This window comes from Erpetoichthys calabaricus, chromosome 11 (genome assembly GCF_900747795.2).
Source record: "Erpetoichthys calabaricus chromosome 11, fErpCal1.3, whole genome shotgun sequence".
Classification (NCBI taxonomy): Eukaryota; Metazoa; Chordata; class Cladistia; order Polypteriformes; family Polypteridae; genus Erpetoichthys; species Erpetoichthys calabaricus.
Window position 1 is genome coordinate 33,459,827 of NC_041404.2, and position 25,121 is coordinate 33,484,947.

Here is a 25,121-nt window from a genome sequence, read left to right on the forward strand (position 1 = left end):
AGCCTGAACGGCTCTCCTACTAGCGTCCTCCCTGCTGAATTAGGACGTAATCGATAGGATGTCACTGTGTGACTCACACACAAAAAGAAGCTAGCGCACATTCTTTTAAGTTTGTAAGAACTTTTCTTTTTTGTTACTAGAGGGCTTTGCCCCCTGCTCACTTTGCTCGCCTTTGTGAAGAGGGGAGCTGAACACAGCCCAAGAAGATGCAGTTGCTCCTTCGAAACCCCCTCTTAAATGGTGATACAATGGGAAACAAATAACGGTTGTTTTTTTTTTACCCCCTCTTTGCTCGATTAGCTGCTGGATTGCTGCTGCTGCCGTGCCGCGTGATCTGCATCTCATGCGGTGCTTCAAATGTTTAAACGCCTGTACAGCAGCTCTCCTTTTGTCTCTCTGCCTTGACTCTGTTCTCCCCAGACATCCTCTAACACTATTCAATCTCTTTTCGCTTTTCCATTATTTCACTGAGTAATATTTTCCGTTTGTTTGCGCTAACGCATCTTTACTCTCATTTTTTTTTTTTAACTTTGTTCCTACTTCCATTATCTCTAACCTGCTCTGCAGGTGTATCACAGGACTTGCTTTCTAAAGATTGTAAGTACAGTAACCCCTCACCTATCGTGGGAGTTACGTTCCAGAGCCCCCCGCGATAGGTGAAAATCCATGAAGTAGCGACCTATATTTATTTTATTATTTATACATATTTTAAGGCTTTATAAACCCTTCCCACACTCTTATAAACCTTTCTCACTCTCTTGTTAACCTTTCCCACGCTCTTATAAACACTTCCTATGCTCTTAAACACTTTCTGCATTCTTAAACACCGCAGACCAACACTGCACACTGCACGCAGCGATCAGACGTCGATGTGTCTGCACTCGCTTTGTGAAGGGGGGGCAGCTGAACTCTCAGCAGAGCAGAAATGGACTTTGTGCTGCTTCTGCCAAAATGCCTGCTTGTCGCTCTGCGCGTTAGGAAGGAGGAGGAGGAGTGGGGAGTTTGTGAGGGCTGAACGCACGTTCGCCCCCCGAGGCGCAATACGCTCCTGCCACTTCGCATTGTCAAGGGGGTGGGGAGCTGAATGAACGCTAAGGAGAAGTGGACTTTGTGCTGGCTTTGTGCTGCTTGTCGCTCTGCGTGTCAATAATTTAAAAGCCTGTACAATCAGGCTTTTAGGTGTACATCACCTATTTTCCTGTCTCACTGTCTTATCTTGCGTGAAGTTAAAATGTTTTATAATAGTGAGATGTTACTCATATCCTTAGCCCGACATCCACATATCATATGTGTTAACAAAGTGTGTTTTATAAGTTTACATGTGTTTAAAGCATGTGGGATGGGTATTTTAAGGCTTAAACTATAAAAATGTTTATTTATATGGTCTTTCTATATCGCGGATTTTCTCCTGTTGCTGATGGGTCTGGAACATAACTTCCGCGATAGGCGGGCAATCACTTGTATTTAAAAACCCGCGAAGTCGTGAATCCGCGAAAAGTGAACCGCGAAGTAGCGAGGGAATACTGTATGACGTGACTTGACCATCTCGCGGGATGTGAAAGTGTCCCTGTGCTATGCGCCAGCCACATTGTGTCTCTGTCACTCGTGTATGTGGATTTCACTTTCACCAAACAACAGATCTTTTAATTCTCGCTGATACGCCTCTTCATTGGGAAGAAACACTACTTTTCCCTGATAGCAACACGAAGTAGACAATCTACAAGTTTAAACCCAAACAATATCTACATACTTCTGTCATTTCACCTCTGTCCATATATTCAATCTCTTATCGCTTTTACCTTTTCATCAAGATTGCATTGAATTTTGATTCCGTGTTTGGAATTACATCGTGACAACATAATGTATAACTGCCTATGAGTAAATATCGTTTCTTTCTCTCTATACGAACTGTGTCTGACAAATTCATGATAAATTCACACAAATGAGAAATGATTGAACCGAGTGCATGGTTGTAAATGTTTTAGATGTGGGCAGGACTTTTCCAAATCTCTTTGCATAAAGTCTTGTCCCACGGTGCTTAAAATTTTCACTTTCACCAAACAACCAATCTTTTAATTCTCGTAGATGCAACTCTTCACTGGGAAGAAACACTACTTTTCCTTGATGTCAACATGAATTAGACGATCTACAAGTCTCCGACTTAAAGTATAAATCCTAACAATATATTCAATCTCTTTTTGCTGTTCCATTGTTTCTGTTCGCACTAATGTGATCTTTACTATCATGTTTTGGAGACTTTCGAATTTTCCTACTTCCATTATCTCTAACCTGCTCTGCATGTGTATCACAGGACTTGCTTTCTAAAGATTGTAAGAATGACGTGACTTGACCGTCTCGCGGGACGTGAAAGTGTCTCTCTATCTCTCTTCAAAAGATCACGTCTCGTCGCAGGAAAAAAAGTCTTGTATCGTCGCAAGATTTTTTTTTTTTTATAATAGAGAGATATTAAAGACAGTGAGAGATTGTTCTTTTGATACTTAAGTACACCTTTTGACTTGAGTAGTTTTCTCATGGGCAAAATGTACTTTTTACTCGAGTCACTTTCCAGATAGCTACCTCTACTTTTACTCGAGTATGGCGCTTGGGTATTTTATACAACACAGACAGCAAAGTTTTCATGGCAGGCTTGTGTGGAAGAAGGCAAGTATGTGACTGGTGATGTACTCCATCATGCTGACCTGCTTGATTGTGTTTTCTTTATGTTAGTCACAAGTCATGCGAGGCACATTTATATGAATAAATTAGAAGTATAAAATATAATAGAAATTCAGCTTCTTTAGGAGTTCATCTCCTGTAAGGTCGTTAAAATGTAAGCAGTCTTCTTTTCTGTTATTCCTAAGAACTTTTTCAAAGAAACAAAACCAGAACTTTCAAGTCGTAGTCATGGCTTACCTGTTTGGGTGTGTTAGAGATGATCCAACACCAGAATCCCTTAGGAAATCAAGTTCTGCGGACCCAAGCTCAAGGGAACTTTTGTCCAAATTGTCCACGTCCATTTCTGAGCCTATGTGATCATTTTCCAGATGCTGATTGATTTCGAGATGAATTTCATTAGGGGATGATGGGCATGGGGATGTGGAGTCATTAGCAAAATCCGAGTCCCCATCGTCAGACATTTTCTCTGTCCACTGACTGACTAACTGCTGAAGTCCATTGATGCGTTCCATGACATCATCCAGCTCTGAAAAGACGTCATCGTCTTCTATTCCTGCTGGCAGCTCCGTTTTTGTATGATGAACATGGACGCCTGGGACGTTGTCATAAATACTGATTCGGTTGTCTACAGTTGCCAAGGGGCTAGAGACTGGCTCGTGGTCTTTTAAGGCATTAGTCCTTGACCTGCCCCCTCTGTAGCCATGAAAGCTACCAGTTCTCCAGTTTACAGATGTGTTGTCTATGGGGGACAAAACATTATGAGTTAGAGCTTTCGGGAATGTTCCAGGTTTATGTCCATGTGGGACCTGAAACATCAATTTGTCTTGTATGAGTTTTTCACTTTCATAGCTTTGCTCGTTTCCATTTGACAAACTGTCGGCCATTGCTTCTTTATTTATGCCAACCCGCTTCCCAAGGCTCCGGATGCGAATTTCTGGGCTGGGCGTGCTAACCACACTGCTGCTTTCTGAAGGGCTGCTGCTGCTACAGGATGGTGGGAAGGAAAAATTACCTCTGCTGTCATCCTGAAGTTCTGAAATATCCACACAATTAAAGCGTTTTAGCTTCTCTTCATCAAAGCCTTCCTGTAAAACTGGCCCACTGATCAGCAATCTCCCCTTGACATGTGAAGGCCTCCTCAGGCTTGAGCTCCTCATACGCAGCTTTTCCATTTTCTTCAGCAAACTCTTTCCCCTTTTTTTAACTGGCTTGTCACAAACTTTGTCTTCCCCTCCAGAAACGAGAAGGTCATTCGGGGAGGGTGGTCCACTAAAGGAAGTATTTGGAGATGTGGCTTTGATCGAGGAGTTCCTTGAAGAGCTCCTGCTGTTTTCTAAATCCTCACTGGCCTTGGGGACACTGAGGCCATCACTGTCAGTGCTACTTGAGCTATGCAAGGAGCACACCTCATGCTTTTCCCCACTGTCCGAAAAGGCTGCATCTTCACTGTCTGCGTTCTTCAGGCAGGAGCTCTCTGGGCTTACACCAGTGAAAAAATCATCGGCCTGAGAGAAATCTAAGCCGTCCAAACGTGACCACCTCCGGCTGTGTCTTTCAAAAGTCCACTTTGTGCTGATTGCACATGGGTCCTCATCTTCTGATTCATCACTCTGAAAAAAGAACAAACATGGGGTGGACATTATTTAGATGGACAGTGAAAATCAGAGTTGAATCCCTATAGCTTATTCAGAACCTCAAAAATAATAAAATGCCATACACTTCATACAGTGCATAAAAATGGCCAGTCAGAAAGATGTTAAAATAAAAACTTGACTTATTTGATTTTAATAAAATTAATAAAATGTTTAAAGAAAAAAGACTTGACCTGACTTTAAATCTCTCTTTTAGTGAATGATTATTTTTTTTAGATTCATAATTTATATTTATCTTTTGTTTATTTAATTAACAACTAACAACTTTCTGTGCCCCAGTCAATAATAATAAGCACTTGTTAAACGTCTTAACAGCACAGGTGCTTTCAGTATTGTTTGATTTCTATTATTTTAAAATGAAATAAACCTAACAATAGGAATCATCAGGAATAATAGAACTCTGACAGGACATCCCAGTCTTATCGTTAATAGACTGTCTCAATAGTATTCACGGTGGTTGGCTTTCTATTGGCTGAAAATCCTGTTGACTGAAATTCATTGGTTGTCTATTATTTTTGAGAACAATAAACACAAATATATATGTGTGTGTTCATCAGGCCATTAAAATACTGCATATGTGTGTATATTCTGGGATGTTGGGTTTTTGCAGTTTTATATTTGAAGTCTGTTTAAATCTGCATATTTATCAGAATCAGCTCACTGGGAGAGGTTTAATATAAGAATACGTTTACGTATTAGTTTAGTTTAGTAGTGTTGGGTGTTTATGACTGGCATTCTTGGTTATTGCCCTCCTTTAAGACCCATGGTCTTGAACTACTAAAAAAAGCAGGGCAGGCAGAAGAAATGCAATCCAAGGCACCAGGCGGCCTACATTTACTTATTTGGCAGAAGGCGACTAACAACATTTGAGATACAGTTGGTTACTTTTCTTTTCTCTTTCCAATTGGAGCACGGCAGGTCATGTGACATTCTCAGGGTCACACAGAGTCAGCACTGGGATTTGAACCCTCAACCTTAGGGTTTGAGGTCCAAGGCCTTAACCAATGCACCACACTACTTGCTTAAATGGGTCTGATTGCAGTGGGCAACACTCTGTCAGCCTGAAGGCTTTCGAGGCAACCCCTTGATTGAGCAGTCAACTGAGCCACTAAGGTGTTTGTTTAAGGGGGCTCACCCAACGTCTGAGTTTGGGGTACAGTATATGGTCATGCTGGAGAAAGAAGACACAGACATGTCATAATAGAAAGTAGAACTTTTCGTAGAATCTTGTTGTGCTCTATTCCATTTGTTTTTGAAGCCAATGGTTGTATCTGTTAAGTTAACATTTATTTAACTGAGTAGCATGCCATTGTAATGTTCTGCTTCTTGAAAACAAGACAAAATACATTTAAAAAAACAATATACAGTGATCCCTCGCTATATCGCGCTTCGCCTTTCGCGGCTTCACTCCATCGCGGATTTTATATGTAAGCATATTTAAATATATATCGCGGATTTTTCGCTGCTTCGCGGGTTTCTGCGGACAATGGGTCTTTTAATTTCTGGTACATGCTTCCTCAGTTGGTTTGCCCAGTTGATTTCATACAAGGGACGCTATTGGCAGATGGCTGAGAAGCTACCCAGCTTACTTTCTCTCTCTCTCTCTCTCTTGCGCTGACGTAGGGGGGTGTGAGCAGGGGGGCTGTGTGCAGCTGCTTCCTGAAGGACATGCTGCACGGAGCTTCGCATACTTAAAAGCTCAAAGGGCACGTATTGATTTTTTTTATCTGTCTCTCGCTATCTCTCTCTATCTCTCTCTCTCTGTCTTCCTGCTCCTGATAGAGGGGGTGTGAGCTGCCGCCTTCAACAGCTTTGTACCGGTGGTGCTTCGCATACTTAAAAGCCAAAAAGCCGTATTGATTTTTTTTTTGACTGCTTGCTTTGCACTCCTTTGAAAAGGAAGATATGTTTGCATTCTTTTAATTGTGAGACAGAACTGTCATCTCTGTCTTGTCATGGAGCACAGTTTAAACTTTTGAAAAAGAGACAAATGTTTGTTTGCAGTGTTTGAATAACGTTCCTGTCTCTCTACAACCTCCTGTGTTTCTGCGCAAATCTGTGACCCAAGCATGACATTCTAAAAATAACCATATAAACATATGGTTTCTACTTCGCGGATATTCTTATTTCGCGGGTGGCTCTGGAACGCAACCCCCGCGATGGAGGAGGGATTACTGTATTCTTCACTACATTTTCAGGATTATTTACCTTTCTCCTTTGCCGACCAATCTCAAGCTTCATTTCCACACATTTGTTTAAAGTGTTCAGTCTCCTATAATAAAAAAGGAAAGCAATATTTGGTTAACATTTGTCCTGCCCACGCCCAGGTGACTCAGATGGCAGTATGTGGGCCTGATGTTTTCTCTACTGGTCTCCAAAACGTCTTCTCCATTTTTGCTCATTGCAAACCAGTTGGATGGACATGGAGGTAAAACACACATTTGAATCCCGCCAGTTCAAAGCCATTTGTAAAAGCTTTTAATGTTGGGTTTCCAACCATCGGGTATGTAAGCAATTTTGAGACCACAATCCTTTTTTTATTCTAAAATTTCCAGGGAGGAGAAAGGTTTGCAGCAAAGTAAGCTAGTAGGCATAGCATTGTTTGAGTCTTGTGAATAAAAGAAAACTATAGCTGGTCTGTGTGAATAGCAAATGGCAGAAATGCACAGAGAAATCTGAAATGTGTAAGATGGATGAAAGAAACAAATCCTAATTTCTAAAGAGAAATGTGATGATTATCTAATTGCCCTATTATTTTTGTCTGAGGCGCAGTGGTAGCGCTGCTGCCTCGCAGTTAGGAGACCTGCGTTCACTTCCTGGGTCCTCCCTGCGTGGGTTTCCTCCCACAGTCCAAAGACATGCAGGTTAGGTGCATTGGCGATCCTAAATTGTCCCTAGTGGGTGTGTGTGTGTGTGTGTGTGACCTGCTGTGGGCTGGCACCCTGCCCGGGATTTGTTCCTGCCTTGCGCCCTGTACAGGCTGGGATTGGCTCCAGCAGACCCCCATGACCCTGTAGTTGGGATATAGCGGGTTGGATGATGGATGGATTTTTGTCTAAATTTTGCTTCTTTGCATATTTCAATAAAGTTTCTGTAAAAAAAATAATAATAATAATAATGACTTAAATGAACAATGAATTATTTCATTTTTTTGCTTAGCTTTAAATTTTTGATGTTTACCAATTCTGTTTTTTTTGTCTTGTCAGTTGCTTCATTGCGCACTGCAGACCAGAAAGTAAGAGAGTCGGATGGACAGAATGTAAAGAACAGCTCAGCTCATGACAGACCGGTGGGCTGCGGTGGTTTTCTTCACTGCCGCTTAAAGTAAGCAGAGTGCTTGTCCATTTGGTGTTCTTTTAGACGACTCAGCTCATATTATATTTTTCTACCTTACTCCAGTCACACTCAGAATTGCACGTTGCTGTTTTCTTGTTGATGGCATACATCAGGGGTGTCGAGCTCCAGGCCTAGAGGGCCGCAGTGGCTGCAGGTTTTCATTCTAACCATTTTCTTAATTAGTGACCTGTTTTTTTTCTGCTATTTAACTTCTTTTGCCTTAAGTTTTAATTAACTTGACTCAGACCCCTTAGTTGTTTCGTTTTCCTTAATTAGCAGCCGAACAACAATGAGACACAAAATGAGCCGCCACATATGCAGCTCTCCTGCGCCCATCACAAAGTATCTTTAAATAAAAAGTGGTGAAGTTCTCATAAGGCTGATCTGCTCAGGTCACCAAAACATTTTGATGGTGCTCGTAGAAAAAGGAGGAAATCAACAGTTTTGGAAATGTCTGCTGTGGCAGAATCGAGAGCAGCAATAAGCCATGGAATTAAAGAACGGGTTTAATTAACAACAAGAATTTGCTTATCCATATTACTAACCGAGAATGCTAAACCGGATGATGGACGCAGGCACATCCGGCAATGGGCCGTAGCTGCAAAAAGACGTACTGCGCAGGCGCAAAAAGAGTCCGCGAGAGTCGGCTGAGGAGCCGAGAAAGGCGGACGAAAGAGGGCGAGAGAGGCGGATGAGGGGCCGCGAGAGGCGGACAAGACCACAGAAAAAAGGAGTGAGCACAGGAAAAATGGAGAAATGAGGAAACGCAGGCAAAGCACGAAACACATTGCACACGAAACTAGACCCAAAAAAAAAAAAAGACGCTTGCGCACAACAGCAAGGCACACCCCCCCCCCCCCCCACAGGCACCGGACGGGACACACACCAAGAGGGGGATTCAACAAGCCCATGGAACACAAAAAAAAGAACACAAAACCACCCCACAGACCCTACAAGCAAGGGACGGGACACACACAAATAGGGGGATTCAACAAGACACAGGAACACAAAAAGAAAGAAGACGCTCGCGCGACAACAATCCTCAACCCCCCCCCCCCCCACACACACACATCCATAAGAAGTGACACCCAAAGCCACATATTCTAAAGTGAACATCAACACCTTCACACTAGACAGCATAGTTGTCAGCATTGGTGGATCTCCTTACAATAAAGCACTATTAACCATTCAACCGCAGAAAAGGCTCCATATTAACAGTGAGTGCAATACTCCTTATTACTTATCCATATTTCTAAAAGAAAAAATGACTCGACTCCAAAAACGCAAAGCTCAACTAAAGCTTCTAACTAACGATGTACCTAAAAGTAAAAACTTTATGAACTGCATTACATCCTACAATACTTCATTTAATATGCACAAATCTACATCCTAGATCCACATGACGCAAACTATCAATCAAAGTGCTGCATCGCAACAGGCACGGATTCAAAACGAAACACCTCCCGTCTCAGACATACGTTGATGGCAGCGAAGGCTACAACGGGCTTCTCACACAGCACAGGCAAATCGATTACAGCTCCAAAACAACACGTCCCAAATACTACACATGCAACAACGCGCCTCTCAAACGGCACAAGCAAAACATACACCAGGAAAATTCATTCGGATTAATGAATGTCATTTGCAATCATTGTCATTCAGTTCACTTCCCTGAAGAAACAACTGGCAATACAAGTTATACATTTACACGTTGTCAAAAGGGTCAAATTAGACTGCCTTCTTTACATTCATATACTGAATATCTACAGAGGCTTATAACTGACGATGTACCTGAAAGTGAAATCTTTATCAACTACATTAGATCCTACAAATCGGAATCCACTATGAACATTAACAGTGGCACTGCATGTGACATCCGTCTTGAAAAAATGTTTATTGATGAATGTTCAATGGCATGAACAAACGTTTATGAATAATAATATTCGATTTGGAGGAAAGGTACTTTTATGAGGAGGAGATTTTAGACAGTGCTTAGCTATTCTTCCAGATGCCATGCACTCAGCTATTGTTCAGTGCACCTTAAAATACGCAGACAATTGGCATTGCTTTCAAAAGATACAGTTAGTAAAAAAGATACGATGTCCAGAACCAGATCATAACAATTGCTTATTACAACTGAGAGATGGTACACTCACCAATACAGATGGACTTCAGCCACATATTATTACAATTCCTCAAGCCTTTATCTGCGACGACTTAGTTACAGAGAGATTTGGAACAGCAATCTCATTAGACCAAATGCCCTTTTTTAACACAACGCACTATATTATGTCCAAAAAATATTAATGTGGAAAACATAAATACCCAAGTCATTCCATTACTTCCTGGAAAGACACAACTCTTTCTAAGCTCTGACAAACTTGACTCTGATCACAACAATAACCATCTTAAATGACCTTACAAGTTCTGAGCTGGAATTACCTTTTACACTTAAACGGCGTGTACAAAGAAATTTTCAAATAAACCTTTACACTGTGCCACACACTTTATTGTTTGCTTTCTATTTGCATCATCTACACCGTCACACTATTCTATATCTCATTCATACATCACGCTCTTTGTCATTCCCAACACCAGGGGTTGGCGAGCGAAGTGAGCAGGGGGCAGAGCCCCCTAGTCAGTAAGAAACTGTGAAACAATTTAGCTTGTTTCTCGTCTCATTTCTGTTTGGCTCTTATTTAATGAAGGAAGGACTGAATCTTTAAAAACAGGCCTATTAAAATGAAGAGAAAATAAGTTAATTAGCAGTGAAAATGGGTCACTGATTAGGTTAATGGTTAGAATGAAAACCTGCAGCCCCTGTGGCCCTTCAGGCCCGGAGTTTGACACCCCTGGCATACATGATGTAAAATGGCCACACAGCCTTTTTTACTCCGTAAGCAGCACCATTCAGTGAGCAGTCTTGTTTCTGTGGCACATACTAATGTCTCATCTTATTCGCCTAGTATCCAACCCGCTTAATCCAGACCAGGGTCTCTTGGGGGCAGGAGCCTATCCCAGCTAGCAAAGGGGGCATGGCAGGAACAAACACTGGACGGGGTGCCAGTCCATCACAGGGCAACCACACACCAGAGCCAATTTAGCATCGCCAGTTCAAATAAGCTGCAGGTCTTTGGACTGTTGGCGGACACCCACACAGACACTGGGCGAGAACATGCCAACTCCATGCAGGGATGACCCAGAGCGTGAACCGTGGTCTCTTTACTGTGATAAATTTGACGTCAGACCTGATACCAATGTAAATATTTTTTTAGCTGCAATATAGGCTGACACTTATGTGATGTCCCTTTTATCAGACATGCTTACTGTTTTAATTCCTGTGCAAAAAGCCACAAGTCACTGATCTGCCTGTGCTCCACGTGTCAAGTAAAATATAAAAATGTAAGCAATTGTAATGTATCGTGATCTTGTGAGTTGCCTTGGGTAAAATAATAATAGTAATAATAAAGTCAATATAGTTGTGACAGAGTCAGTCACCCGGTGATTGTATAATGAAATGATTGGGTGAGGCAAATTAGTAATAATAATAATAATAACAATAACAAGTTACACTGTTATCATTCCTTGTTATTTGGCCAATGTCCTCATCCAAGGTGGTTTACAACATTTGAGACACCATTGGTGACGTTACTTTTACATTATCAGTAGCAGAATTTGTTAGAATAAAACAAAACTATTATATTCAGAAACTGTGCTACCAACAAATCTCAAGCACAGGACAAGAGAATTCAGCAGAAACGTTTGCTTGAACTGCCTGAAAAAATAGGTGAGATTGGGATTAGGATTTACCTGCACAAGGAATCGATGGCGTCCCTGTCCAGAAATGCATGATCCGTTTTCACAAGATCAATGTTTATTGGAAACTGGGAGTCTAAGAAAAAAGAAAAAGAAGAGAAACATTTACAAAAAGGTCCATTTTGAATCAACACCATGACCCTGCACTTCACATCACTGGAAAGCACTACAATGCCATTTGCAAACATGTCCAAACTGTCCTACAGTTTATGCAACACGCTTTTAAAATGTGTTCTCAGTGAGAAACACTATAAAATCTCCAAAGTATTTGATGATGCTACAATCTGTCTGTGTCCTACTCTAGAGGTGTGCTGTGCAAAGCTGACATTACTGAGCTTCCTCAAAAAGCAGCATCCATGTAAGCATCAAGAAACCACGGACTTCGAGAAGGGCTCACATGTGCTCGGGATTTCCTCTCTGCCAAGAGCTGTGCACATTTTGTTCTCACTGGCTGGACGAGTCCGTTTTCTATCCCGTGTTTGCTAAAAGCCCCAAGAGATCCTCTCCAAATATACTCCTGTTCTGTATGAAGTCACACACACACACAAACGTCAAGATTTCAGAAGTAAAGAACAGCAGCTTCTACTGTAGATAAGCAACTTATTGTGTAGGCTTTGTCACATTTTGGTTCTGCAGGCGTACCTTCAAATAACTGGGAATATTGTGGGAATCCAGCTGCTCTTAGCCAGTCGCAGGCTTCCTTTGCTTCGATTTCTAAATGGAGAAGAAAACAAAAAAGGTCATACAAGATAATGCCACACATTCACTCTTTCACTTTCATGACCTGTATAGTAAAGCAAAGTATGTATTCTATTTATACAGTGGGTGATTCTGGTCTCACCTTAGATTACTGCGTATAAAATTGTACGTTTTTGCCTGGATCAATCTTTTCTTGTGTCCAGAACAGTAACTCAAGGTTTGACCCAAAGGCCTCTATTACCCTTCTTTGGGCCACAGACATAATCCTCGATCCTCAAGGAAGACCCCAATTTAAATGTTGTGCCATGGGGTTAATAATAATGGAATCCACCAAATCATTTCAGTGACACCCCTAAATTGTCTCTGTGTGCCCCTTTTCATGCTTCTGGGAGTAAATATGATTGTCAAGTAGGTAGTAAAAGTCAACAGTGAACAGGGCTGAGAAAAATAAAACAAGTCCGCTTAACCCAACTCAGAGTCCTGGTGGGCCAGACCTGTCCACTCATATACACACACAAACAGTACACACACCCCAGATAGGGTCTTATTTACAGTGGCACATGTCATTGACTGGTCTGACATCCTTTGAAAGAGGGTCCCACTATATATTTTAAGAGGAGGAATCCAAATGAATTGGGGTCTAACCTGAGCAAAGGTCAAAATCAATTGACAATTGTTATTAGGATGACGCCTTTATCCAGAGTCACTTACAACGTTTATGATCACAATTAGTTCCATTTCTTTTGATTTTCCAGTTGGAGTACAGGCAGGTGAAGTGACTTGCCCATGGTCACACAAGTGTCACAAGTGGGATGTGAACCCACGTCCTGCCAGTCAGTTCAGAGGAACGCCAGAAACGAAGGTCAAAGAGAAGCCAAGGCTCAAAATTAATAAGAGTGCAAGAATCTTAATAATAATAAATGAGTATGTGAATTTCCCCTTGGGATTAATAAAGCTAGCTAGCTAGCTAGCTGTCTGTCTGTCTGTCTGTCTGTCTGTCTGTCTGTCTGTCTGTCTGTCTATCTGTCTGTCTGTCTGTCTGTCTATCTATCTATCTATCTATCTATCTATCTATCTATCTATCTATCTATCTATCTATCTATCTATCTATCTATCTATCTATCTATCTATCTATCTATCTATCTGTCTGTCTGTCTGTCTGTCTGTCTGTCTGTCTATCTGTCTGTCTGTCTGTCTGTCTGTCTGTCTGTCTGTCTGTCTGTCTGTCTGTCTGTCTGTCTGTCTGTCTGTCTGTCTGTCTATCTATCTATCTATCTATCTATCTATCTATCTATCTATCTAGTATCCACAAACAGAAGGCTCCATGACACGGGTTTATATCTGTTCGTCGTATCCGTGACGTCATTGGTGTGACTTCCAAGGACTCAACTCTAAAATCTGACCTCACATTTTCACTGTAACAGCCAAGAATGGCGGTGGCATTAGTGGAAAAAAGTGAAAGTAAAATGGTAATAAAATTCGGCATTATGAAAACAAAAGAAGAATTAATTTTTATGTTGAAGTTTGTTTTCCTTTAATTGTTGTTTGTGTTGTGGTTTTTGGTATTATGTATTGTAAATATTGTTATGTTTATGTATTGTGTATTTATGTTCCTGGTGTTTTGTAGGTGGAACTGAAAGAGGCGGGTCTAGTATGACATCACTACTTAGGACCACCCTCCCATATATTCTGGAGAACAGCTAATTCTAGCAGAGTATCATTGAACGCTGCTGACTGTGGATCACTATTGTACGTATTGTTTGGCTTTTTCTCATTTATTGGATTTTTGCTTCTTGTTTTTGGTTGGGTTTGCCTTATGTTGCCCTTTAAGGAAGGGGTCCTCAATCACAGTCCTAGTGGGCCGCAGTGGCTGCAGGTTTTTGTTCTAACCCTTTTGCTTAATTAGAAAGCAATTCTTGCCAATAATTTAACTTCATGGCTTGTTAGTGCTTTAACTCTGCTATACTGTATCAGGTCATTCTCATATCCTAGATTTTCTTCCCGTTTCTAAGGATATCATCCAAATGATTTGAAGGCTAAAACAGACGAGTAATTCTCAGTCCTTTATTTTTTTCTCTTCACATTCCTTCCAAGTATTTTAATTAAATCAAACAGTGCATGATAAAAACACAAAGGTGTAAATGGAAACAAGCGCAATGGAGAAATGCTAGTCTCTTTTGTCATTTGCATGTTATTGCTAATTAGGAACAATTAAAAACCAAGAATACCGCTGTTTAAGACTAAAATAAGCAATAGAGACAACTAAAGTGAAGCAGAAGTGTTACTTGAGCAATAAGTGCTTCTCATTAAGCAACTGGGTTGGAACAAAAACCTGCAACCACTGTGGCCCTCCAGGACCGTGATTAAGGACCCCTGTTTTAAGGAATATTTTTGCCTTTTTTCCTCTTTGTCAATTATTGCCTTTCTTTTTGCTTATATAACTATTTTCATGATTTTTAAAGATACTTTGTTTGCCTTTGACTTCTTAAGCCAGAAGTTTATGGTCATCCTCTACCCTGAAGGGCAATTTTGTGTATTTATGATCATTTATATTTGAACTTTTCGAGCCTGAGTTTGATTTTTAGACTGTGCAGGCCTTTTGAGTTTGGGGCCAGGCTGTCTGGAGTGAGACCCATTTCTTCCTCTGACCAGTGATATTCTGCTAAGATTTTGAAGTATTTTGAGAGCAGCACCCCGTTTTGCCATATTGTGTTATTGCAACAAACTAATAATGACATAATCTGCTTCCACATGATCTTAAACCTAAAAAAGTCAAAAATATACATATAGCAAAAATATCTTTAAGTAAAAAAATTAAAAGGCCTTTTTATCATAACAGTTTGAAATATGGGAGAAAAAACATTGGTAGCTGGACAAAACCCACACACAAACAAGGTAAAAAATCTTTAAACAGTGTGATGGACATCTCGCAGCTCAACCAGGCTGGGACGCCTCTGGAATAAAAAGGATGGGGGAAGGCAGCTACTTGCCGACACTGCTTCCCCAAAACCCTAGATGGCAGCTCCCCTGGAGTGTAGCGGTGCCCTGGATTCCCGCAGAGCATCCTGGGACTTGAAGTTCGGTTTCTCAGCCCTGTTGGGTGCTGTGGGTACTTGAGTACTCATCCTTTCCATATAGGAGGTAGTCACGAGGACAGAAGCCCCAAAGTACTTCCGGGCAATGAAACAGATAACAAAGCATTAAATAGAATAAAGGACAATAAACCAGAGTAAAATACTAAATTCAATACTAAAAGAAAAACCTAACAAATAACCTAATTTGTGATATAACAGACACACAAATTTTCCTGAGCACCAAGGTAGTTCTTCATTAGACCAGGAAGTGCTAGCCAGTCACGTGGTCAGAAGGACCGAAGCACTTCCAGGTCAAAGACTATTGAAAGGACTGGTGGGATCCCAGCAAGTGAGCTGGTGTTGGGAGGAGTGCGACAGAGCATGCTGGGAGGTGTGGAGGAGAGTTTTGTGTGTATTGTGTATATTATTGAGTTGATTTGCCTGTTTAGTGCTGGCGTGGTGCTTGAAGGGAACTACTTAAAAAGAAGAAATTAAAGAACAACTTCTTATTGCTTTTAACCTGTGTCCAGCGTATCTGTCTGTTGGGGTTACAGGGGTGATAGTGACCCCTAGCGTCTTACAACAGATATTTACTAATTATAGTATTTGAATCCAAAACTCTAACCACTATGTCACCGTATCATCCCAGGTAAAAGTAAACATGACATTTTTCCACAAAGTGTGAGGTAATGAACTTTCACAGCAAAGTCAGGACCTAAAAATAATCCAATCCAAGCCTGATTTGATTTTGTTAAACTGAATCTTTATGAATAGAGTGGGGTGGAGGCCTGCACTGGTGTGGGCAGAGTGGTTTAGTGGACATGAAGTGGCCCTCTTGTTCTCTTTTGGTTGCCCATAATTCCACATTGGGTACATTGAATAATGTTATGCACGTGGGATTTGTAAGTGGCTTTGGATAAAAGTTTACACTAATTAAGTAAGTGACAATGCTCCAGTCAGCCATTACTTTACTGTTTCATCTTTTAATAATAATAATTCGTTACATTTATATAGCGCTTTTCTCAGTACTCAAAGCGCTATCCACACAGGGAGGAACTGGGAAGCGAACCCACAATCTTCCACAGTCTCCTTACTGCAAAGCAGCCATCTATAATCTACCATCTACCATCTTTTCTGCTATTGAGTCACGTGACTCTCTATCTTTGGTCTTCTAGAACCACAAAACCCTAATTTGTAGGTCACTTTTGGACCATATTTGTGCAGGAAATTACACTCTTATGATAAATAAATACGTGTTTTCAGCAAAAATGATCTGAAGGACTTGAAGACGTGCATGCCAGAACAACTGACCCCAGGGGCTCACGAGGGGTCAAAGTTTCTCCTTTTCATAAAGTTAAAAAAAAAAAAAAACAGATGAGTAATACAGGCGCATGGAGTGTCGTTTGATGGCATTTTGAATGAATATAATATTTCTAATAATTGATTATTTACTGCTGGTCCAGCTCTCTAACTCTAAGAGCCACTCCTAGAAGGTTAAAAATGACAAATTTCAAACATAAGCATGTGGGGTATCATTTTAGACAATTTCAAGGTCAGTGACTATGAATATGATGTTATTTTTGATTTGATTTTGATTTTTGGCCCTTAATGGACCTCTATCAGAGGGTGAAAATGACACATTTCTATTACAATTGAGAATGTTTAGACTTTAAACATTTAAACTCAAATATACGCTTCAATATTTCAAACACCATATGTACTCGCGTTTAAGTTCTCCCGTGGATAAGTCAGGGCTTGACTTTACCGTATAATTTCTGGTATTTTATAATGTCGGTCGTATACGTCGACTGTGGAAAACTCACGCCATTGGTCCAAGAGATTACGATATGTTAACACACATCTGAGAGAGTAACCACGGAGCACACAGCCTTTATTTTCTATGTATTGTGCCTACGTGACCACACAGTAATACCCAAACTATTCGGAAGCGACGTTTGCACTGATTTTTGTGTTTTGTATCTCACACCCTCATACACCTTTATCGTAACAGCATCCCTTATTGCTGCTGAAGAATGTGAATTTCCCATTGGGATTAATAAAGTATCTATCTATCTATCTATCTATCTATCTATCTATCTATCTATCTATCTATCTATCTATCTATATCTATCTATCTATCTATCTATCTATCTATCTATCTATCTATCTATCTATCTATCTATCTATCTATCTATCTATCTATCTATCTATCTATCTATCTATCTATCTATCTATCTATCTATCTATCTATCTATCTATCTATCTATCTATCTATCTATCTATCTATCTATCTATCTATCTATCTATCTATCTATCTATCTATCTATCTATCTATCTATCTATCTTATCTACGATGGAATGTTCAATCTGAAGAAAATATGAAGCTGGTTTTAAATTTAAAGTTGTTGAAGTGGCGAAAGAAGTTGGTAACTGCGCTGCTGCAGCAAAATTCAGTGTGTCTGAGAAACTGATGTGAGATTGGAGGAGGCAAAAAGATGTAAAGAAAAAAAAAATTAAGTGTCGCATTTTTGAACGGGTGTACAAGTCGGGTTCTGATTTTATGATCGATTTGTCAGGTTTCAAGACCCAACTTATACGGTAACTAATGCAACTATTCTAATATACTATACTAATACCTCATAAAGTAAATCATCACAGTTCATTATGACAGCTTACACTAATTCGCACTTTTTTGTCATTTGTTATATGCCATTTTATGTTACGCTTATTGTCAAACTTGAGAATAAACAAGTAAATGAGGAAAAAAAATGCTTTGTTATTCAGTTGTGTAACAATCCCAAGCACTAATAATAATTGTGCATGTCTGTATTTTTGGCTGGCACAGTAATAGCGCTGCTACTTCACAGTCCAGCGTTTGCGGTGCGGGTCCTCCCTGCGTTGAGTTTGCATGTTCTCTCTGCGTCTGTGTGGGTTCCGTCCTCTGAATTGGCCTGTGTGTGTGTGTGTGTGTGTGTGCCTGTGTGTGTGTGTGTTTGTGTGTGTGTGTGTTCACCCTGTGATGGACTGGCGCCCTGTCCAGGCTTTGTTCCTGCCTTGCACCCTATGATAGCTGGGATAGGCTCCAGCACCCCCTGTGACCCTGGTCTTGATTAAGTGGGTTAGAAAATGACACAACACTTCTATTTTTCTAAATTCACGTTTCCTTTGTTAAAAATTCTGGTTTAATTTTGGACTGACTGTGAGCTTTGTATTTGTTCAACAATCGACCTGATCCTGAGAAGTACCATGTGCCTAATAGTGTAATCAGGACTCCATTAGCTAGTCCATAACTTGTAGGCATGTCAGATAAATAATCAATCGAGTGAATAAAGTGAGCAGTTGAACTCAGATCTATGGAGCTGCAAGGCGCCCGCTGTTGACCCTTTAGCTCACACTGCTCACTTTTATTTATAAAAATACCCAAAGCGCTATACGCAGACAAAACATGTCAATGAAAAACTACTTAGCAGTAAATGAAGGCAAGTAGGGGCTCAAACGTCATCGGCACAGAGTGGCGCCACTGGCAGGGCCGGATGGGATGCCCAGCGTAGAAGAATGCTCTGTTTATGCAAAGGGGGCCGCGATGGTATCAGAGCTCTGTAATTATACAGGACTGTTTATTTATTTATTTTTTAGCAAATGCATTTCCCATTCTAAACGCTGGGTAGCTTGGAGGAAGTGTTTCTTTCTTGTACGTCGAGGGTGTTTAGATTAAAAAATGAAAGAGTCGCACTAAGCCCACCCCAGCTCAGGAAACGTAGATGTTAGTTGATAAGCACATTGGGGAGGTGAGGTGGGAGCTACGTGCAAAACTACAGCTTGCCCACCTCATTCCCTGGCCTGAAGTACATAATAGCAGGCAGCTAACCTCTGGGCAGCCACGAAGCTGAGAAGGACCCCGAGGAGAACACCAGGCTCCCTGTTCAGGCTTTGCCTGCTGGGAATTTCAAAAGCCCGAGGTTTTGACTGAAGGCTCTCTTTGAATTCTGATTGCCTAATCCCTGGAGATGAAGGTCACAACCAATTCACAAGCCACTTCAGGCTGAATGGGACATTTTTTTTGTTTAACCTGCCACACACTATGGCTCATTCCTTAAAAATTACAGGATTGACAGTGTGGGCCGCAGCAGGGGGAATGGTGCTACCAAAAGATGGCTTATTTTATTCCTTTCTGCTTCCAAAACAAAATGTGCGTGGGGATGACAAAGCCCACCTGATTTTAGAAAGCAACTGTCGGCAACAGGTCCTTATTATTTTGGAGGGAAGAGCTCATCAGAGAGCCACCAGCGCTTGCGAGACGACTGGGAATCGGCAGCCATGATACGCTCACTTGAGCCGCTTTTTTCTTTTCTTTTTCTGGGGGTCTCCCTGATGTTTATTTCAATCCTGCAGGATTGTGCTTGTGGTATTCATGAGGACGCTAACAATTTACAGGGTCATAAAGTAAATGCGTCAGCGCTGTCATCAGAAATATGCACAGATTCTACTTTGAAAATGATAAGTTAGCAAACGTACGTGTGGTGTGACTTGGTTAATTCACTTTTGAAAGTGGGAGCAGCTTAAATCTTTTGCTTTTCTTTTCCACTTTATCACAGACAGAGATATCACATTTTTGTTGGTTAAATATTTTTCTAACAATGAGTCAAGTTCAAAAATAACACTGATAATCGAATGTAATTACTTGTATTAGTAATGTATTTAAATATATATGTTTGCATAGCATTTAACAGTGTCATGCCCAAATAGGCCAAATCAGAGCAAATAGGCTGAGCCCAAATCATTCTTATGGGGGTCTCAGGTAGCTTTCACAGACAGTAGACCCCAACTCAAGTGCTGTACATTTGCATTGGTTGATGCACTAAGGTGTGTCCACTAAGCTGCTATGTTTTCATTCAGTAACAGCGTTTTTAAACCAAAACGTACTTCATCCATACTAGAGTTTTTACATTATTTATTTAAAATGGCCAAAAACACATACAACATAGCCGGTTGTCTACACAGGGGTTTTAATGCTGCCAACCACAAAAACGTAAAATAAGTTGGCTGTTGTGCATTTATGTAGCATTCAAACTGTACAACACACAATTTAGTTGCAAAGCGGTAAGCAACACAACATGCGCCCATGGAGAGCTCCTCTTCCTTCTTTGTTGCACTGCATGTTGTATATTTTCACCATAATCCTGACGACATGCAGCGTCATCTCAGTCTGTACTCTGTATTTGGATGGGGTGACGATAAAGGAACTTGAACTTGAACTTCTGTGTCTGCTATGTTGGAGCAAAGGCTTTCTCCCATGGAGGGTGACCAATCAGGGAGTGAGATGTTGTAGTGAGCAGGATCCAATCAGAGAAGGGCTATTTCAGAAGCACAAAACAAATGAGAGTGCGATGAGAGTCTGTGTTTTCACCCATTCACATTGCCTGGCTGAGTCGGCTTTTTCAGAAGTATACGGCTCTGGAGAGCATTTTCAAGTCTCCATTTTCAGTGGGTTAAAATGTTGAGGTTTTTGTGTACGAAAGGTGAAAATAGATATTAATGTCTGTGTTTTTATATGGAAACATAGTAGAGCGGACGTAGCCCAAGTGTTGGTTGGTTGTGAGGGGTTTGTGGCTAACTTATTAAACATTAGCTCTGCTACCCGTCTAGAACGGATTGAGATCTTAGTCATCAACGTAAACTTAAGTGTTAATATGTGTAGTGCATATGTCTCTTGTTATATGCCATTTGGTATGGGATTCATAAAAGGAATGGTAATGTTTGTTGGAAACCAGCAGGGCAGCCCTATGTGACCACAACTCCCATACTGCCCTGCAGGCGTCATCACAAAGAATTTAGGGGAATGGCCTGCACATGGGAGCCAGTCTTCCACTGTGCCACATTTCTTCTGGCCTCCCGAAAGAGAAAGGGACTGCTAATCATCCCAGTCAGGATGCTACTCCACCCAGGTCGTCCATCCACTATGCTGGCTTTCCCGGACAGGTAAGGGATTCCTATCCATGGTTGCTGGGATGCCAGTCCCAGTAAACCAGCTGCTGCAGTGCCCCTTCATGCACGCCTCCTGGCCAGGAGCATCAATATCACTCCTCCATTCGCGACCATCTGTTATACTTGACCTGCTGGGACACCGATCCATACATCACAATGTATAAATTACTCTAAACCACCCAACCAAGCACCAACCACACACCCCTCACCATCCAATGTTGGCTCAAGAATAATCTGATCACTGTCACTGGAATCGAAATTGTCACAGTCCTCTAATAATGTATTGTGTGGCATCCCATCCAGGGGTGGCTGTTGCAGTGTGCCCGATTCTGGCTCCCCATAACCCTGCATATGGAATCATTGGGGTTTGAAAATGGACAGGTGGGTGTTGGACTTGGGTACTTGCATATTAATTTAAAAACAAAAACCTTCTTTTATAATGCACAAGATCTTTTTTTATATGCATAGCTGAAGTAAGTTTTGTTACTACAGAAGCTGCCTTGAATCTTAATAAAGTCTGTGGCAAACCAGGCCAGGGGCCTCTTAATACCAACGTGCCATAATATGTAGAGCTATCCATTTTCATGAGCATTCCTAAACATGTCATTTCCGTGTATCCATGTCCTTCCTGAAAGAGCTTCATGACAAAGAGCCAGTGCCCATGCACAATGCAGGACAATAGCCAATAGTGGCGTCTATTATTAGTCTGGCAGGCTTCATGACCAGTGCTCAGCTCCCCAGAGAAGCCCCCTGGCACCGGCCCCAGATGTGATGTCAGTGCTCTGTTGTCCCCGCCTGTTGCTAACAACAGCCTCACGATAATGGATCTGACTCAGAGGTGGCAGCAGAAATACCATCTGCTACAGAAATTGGACAGAAACAGTCGTCTAATCAGCGAAAAAAAATGTAACTATTTTTATTTTTTTTTTTATCCCAGCAGGCTATCGTATGAAATGTCAATTAGCCATTGCCTTGCCTTCATATTTGTTTTTTTGAACGTGAGTTAGTACAACCGTTAAAATGGAAATAAGCAGGTTCAGAATATGAAATTAGACAGATGACAACGTCCTGTAGCTGTGATCGGCAAAAAGCTGAAGGCACCGGAACCCAACAACAATTTAAAAAGAGCAGCATGATCATTCGTGACTGACGGCTCCATCAGTCCATCCATTTTCAAATGGTTTAATCTAAAACAGGCTGTTGGGAGAAAATAAATAGTAATAATTCTTTACATTTATACAGCGCTTTTCTCATTACTCAAAGCACTTTACATAGTGAGTGGGGAGCCAGTTGAACCCCCACTAATGTGCAGCACCCACCTGCATGGTGTGACAGCAGCCATTACTGTGCTCACCACACATTAGCTGTTAGAAGGTGAAGTGGTGAGACAGGGGATAATTAGGGGGCCACAATGACCAGGCCAAGGAGGGCAGTTTAGATTATAGCGACTTGTCTTCCTTGCAAGCTTAACCAGAGGTGCCAGAGGTCCCGAGTCCGTCCAGCAACAGTTATTAAAGTGCCCACTGCCGTGTTACCAGATGATGATGGCACCAGCTCTTTTGCGCTGACCTATGACTAAAGACCCCCGGGATGGAGATGACTTGACCTGACAGTCTCTTCATGTTACTCACTCATCCAGCTTTACTCAACTCCATCACTTTAGTTTTAAAACCTGGTCATGCTTCAGCCGACTTACATTTTATACACATAAAATCTGCAATTTCTTACCAATAGAGACAGCTAAACTCATTAAAAACTCTGCTAAATACACATTTTTTAAAGAGTCCTTTTCACAATTTATTCACAATGCCTTTGTCTTAAAATAACAGAACTAATCCACCCATCCATAAACCTACTTAATCCTGTGCGGAGTCCTGGGGAAGCTGGAGCCGATCCCAGCAAGCATTGGGTGCAAGGCAGGAACCACCCCTGGATAGAACACCAGTCAGTCACATAGTAATAAAACTTATGCTAATACAGAATTGTGAATTTCCCCTTGGGATTAATAAAATATCTATCTATCTATCTATCTATCTATCTATCTATCTATCTATCTATCTATCTATCTATCTATCTATCTATCTATCTATCTATCTATCTATCTATCTATCTGATTACATGTTTCAGGTTTTGTTTTTGTTCACAGCAACAAATATGAGCATCTTCCTAAAATACAACTATTAGATAGTCCTAAATACTTATGTATATTTTTTCCCCAATTAATAATAAGTTCTTTTATGTCTGTCCGGCCTCCTATGGTGTTCATCTACACCACTGCTATGTGGCCAAAGTAACCCTGCAGCTTTTTTTGATGCTACGTAGTGTGAAGGAAATTATTGCCATGCAGCAATGAATCTTGTAGGACTTGTGGCCAGTAGGTGGCGTAGCAGCACTCCAAACTCCAGACATTACTGCACAGGCACAAGTCTCAGCTCCGTTAAAAGGTTTATTTTTATCCAGTTCCTCACAAAAGGCTTCTCAACATCGTTTGCACAACTACAGTTATCATTTCCGTCTGTTTCTTCTCCTCCTCCTCCTCCACTCCTCCCAGTTGAGATTTTTTCCATCCTCCACACCTGACTTCAACTCCCCCAGGTGAAGCAGAGCAGTTTCCTTTATACCAGACCTGGAACTGCTTCTAGTGCTACCACCCTGTATCCAGGAAGTACTTCCAGGTCAGGCTGAATGTCCCTAAACTGGGGACAGCTTCTCTGCCAGTTCCCACACAACATAACTGGAACGAACTGGACCCCGCAATCATCAGAGGTGACTGTGTCCTGAGGGTGCAGACCTATAAACACCTGGGAGTGCAGCTGGATGATAAATTGGACTGGACGGCCAATACTGATGCTCTGTGTAAGAAAGGACAGAGCCGACTATACTTCCTTAGAAGGCTGGCGTCCTTCAACATCTGCAATAAGATGCTGCAGATGTTCTATCAGACGGTTGTGGCGAGCGTCCTCTTCTACGCGGTGGTGTGCTAGGGAGGCAACATGAAGAAGAAGGACGCCTCACACCTGGACAAACTGGTGAGGAAGGCAGGCTCTATTGTAGGCACAGAGCTGGACAGTTTGACATCCGTGGCAGAGCGATGGGCGCTGAGCAGGCTCTTGTCAATCATGGAGAATCCACTGCATCCACTAAACAGTATAATCTCCAGACAGAGGAGCAGCTTCAGCGACAGACTGCTGTCACTGTCCTGCTCCACTGACAGACTGAGGAGATAGTTCCTCCCCCAAACTATGCGACTCTTCAGTTCCACCCGGGGGGGTAAACGTTAACATTATACAAAGTTATTGTGTGTCTATTATACCTGCATTGTTATCACTCTTTAATTTAATATTGTTTATTTAATTTAATATTTAATTTAATATTGTTCTTTATAAGTATGCTGCTGCTGGAGTATGTGAATTTCCCCTTGGGATTAATAAAGTTATCTATCTATGAAGTGCCTTAACATTTATACATGTAACCTACCTATCTATCTATCTATCTATCTATCTATCTATCTATCTATCTATCTATCTATCTATCTATCTATCTATCTATCTATCTATCTATCTATCTATCTATCTATCTATCTATCTATCTATCTATCTATCTATCTATCTATCTATCTATCTATCTATCTATCTATCTATCTATCTATCTATCTATCTATCTATCACTCCCATGCTGCCCTGTGGGTGTGCACACGGAAGACCCACCAGGGAGTTGATGCCACCTGTTGTGTTGAGGTAACACATGGCCTCGGGAGGCAAACTTGTCCCACCCTTTCATTATCATGACCAGCCAACCTGTCTCTTCTGTGACAAGATATCACTGAATTGACCTTGGAAGCCCTACAGGTTTATTTTCTCCGACATCATTACCAACTTGAGTT

At 41.3% G+C, this 25,121-nt stretch overlaps 2 protein-coding genes across 3 annotated transcripts in view; one reads left to right on the plus strand and one right to left on the minus strand.

Annotated features, from left to right (window-relative positions):
* The window catches only part of wwc1 (WW and C2 domain containing 1), a 389,372-nt gene that overhangs the window by 163,180 nt on the left and 201,071 nt on the right, over positions 1-25,121 (plus strand). The gene's annotated exons all lie outside the window — the stretch shown is intronic.
* si:dkeyp-23e4.3 (rho GTPase-activating protein 7) overlaps positions 1-25,121 on the minus strand; it is a 274,613-nt gene that overhangs the window by 29,220 nt on the left and 220,272 nt on the right. For both annotated transcript variants that reach the window (XM_028812930.2, XM_028812931.2), the window contains exons 2-5: positions 12,123-12,194; positions 11,475-11,556; positions 6,537-6,600; positions 2,914-4,286 (exon numbers count right to left, since the gene is read on the minus strand). In XM_028812930.2, coding sequence (XP_028668763.1) covers positions 2,914-4,286; positions 6,537-6,600; positions 11,475-11,556; positions 12,123-12,194 — 1,591 coding nt within the window. The remainder of the gene's footprint in view (positions 1-2,913; positions 4,287-6,536; positions 6,601-11,474; positions 11,557-12,122; positions 12,195-25,121) is intronic.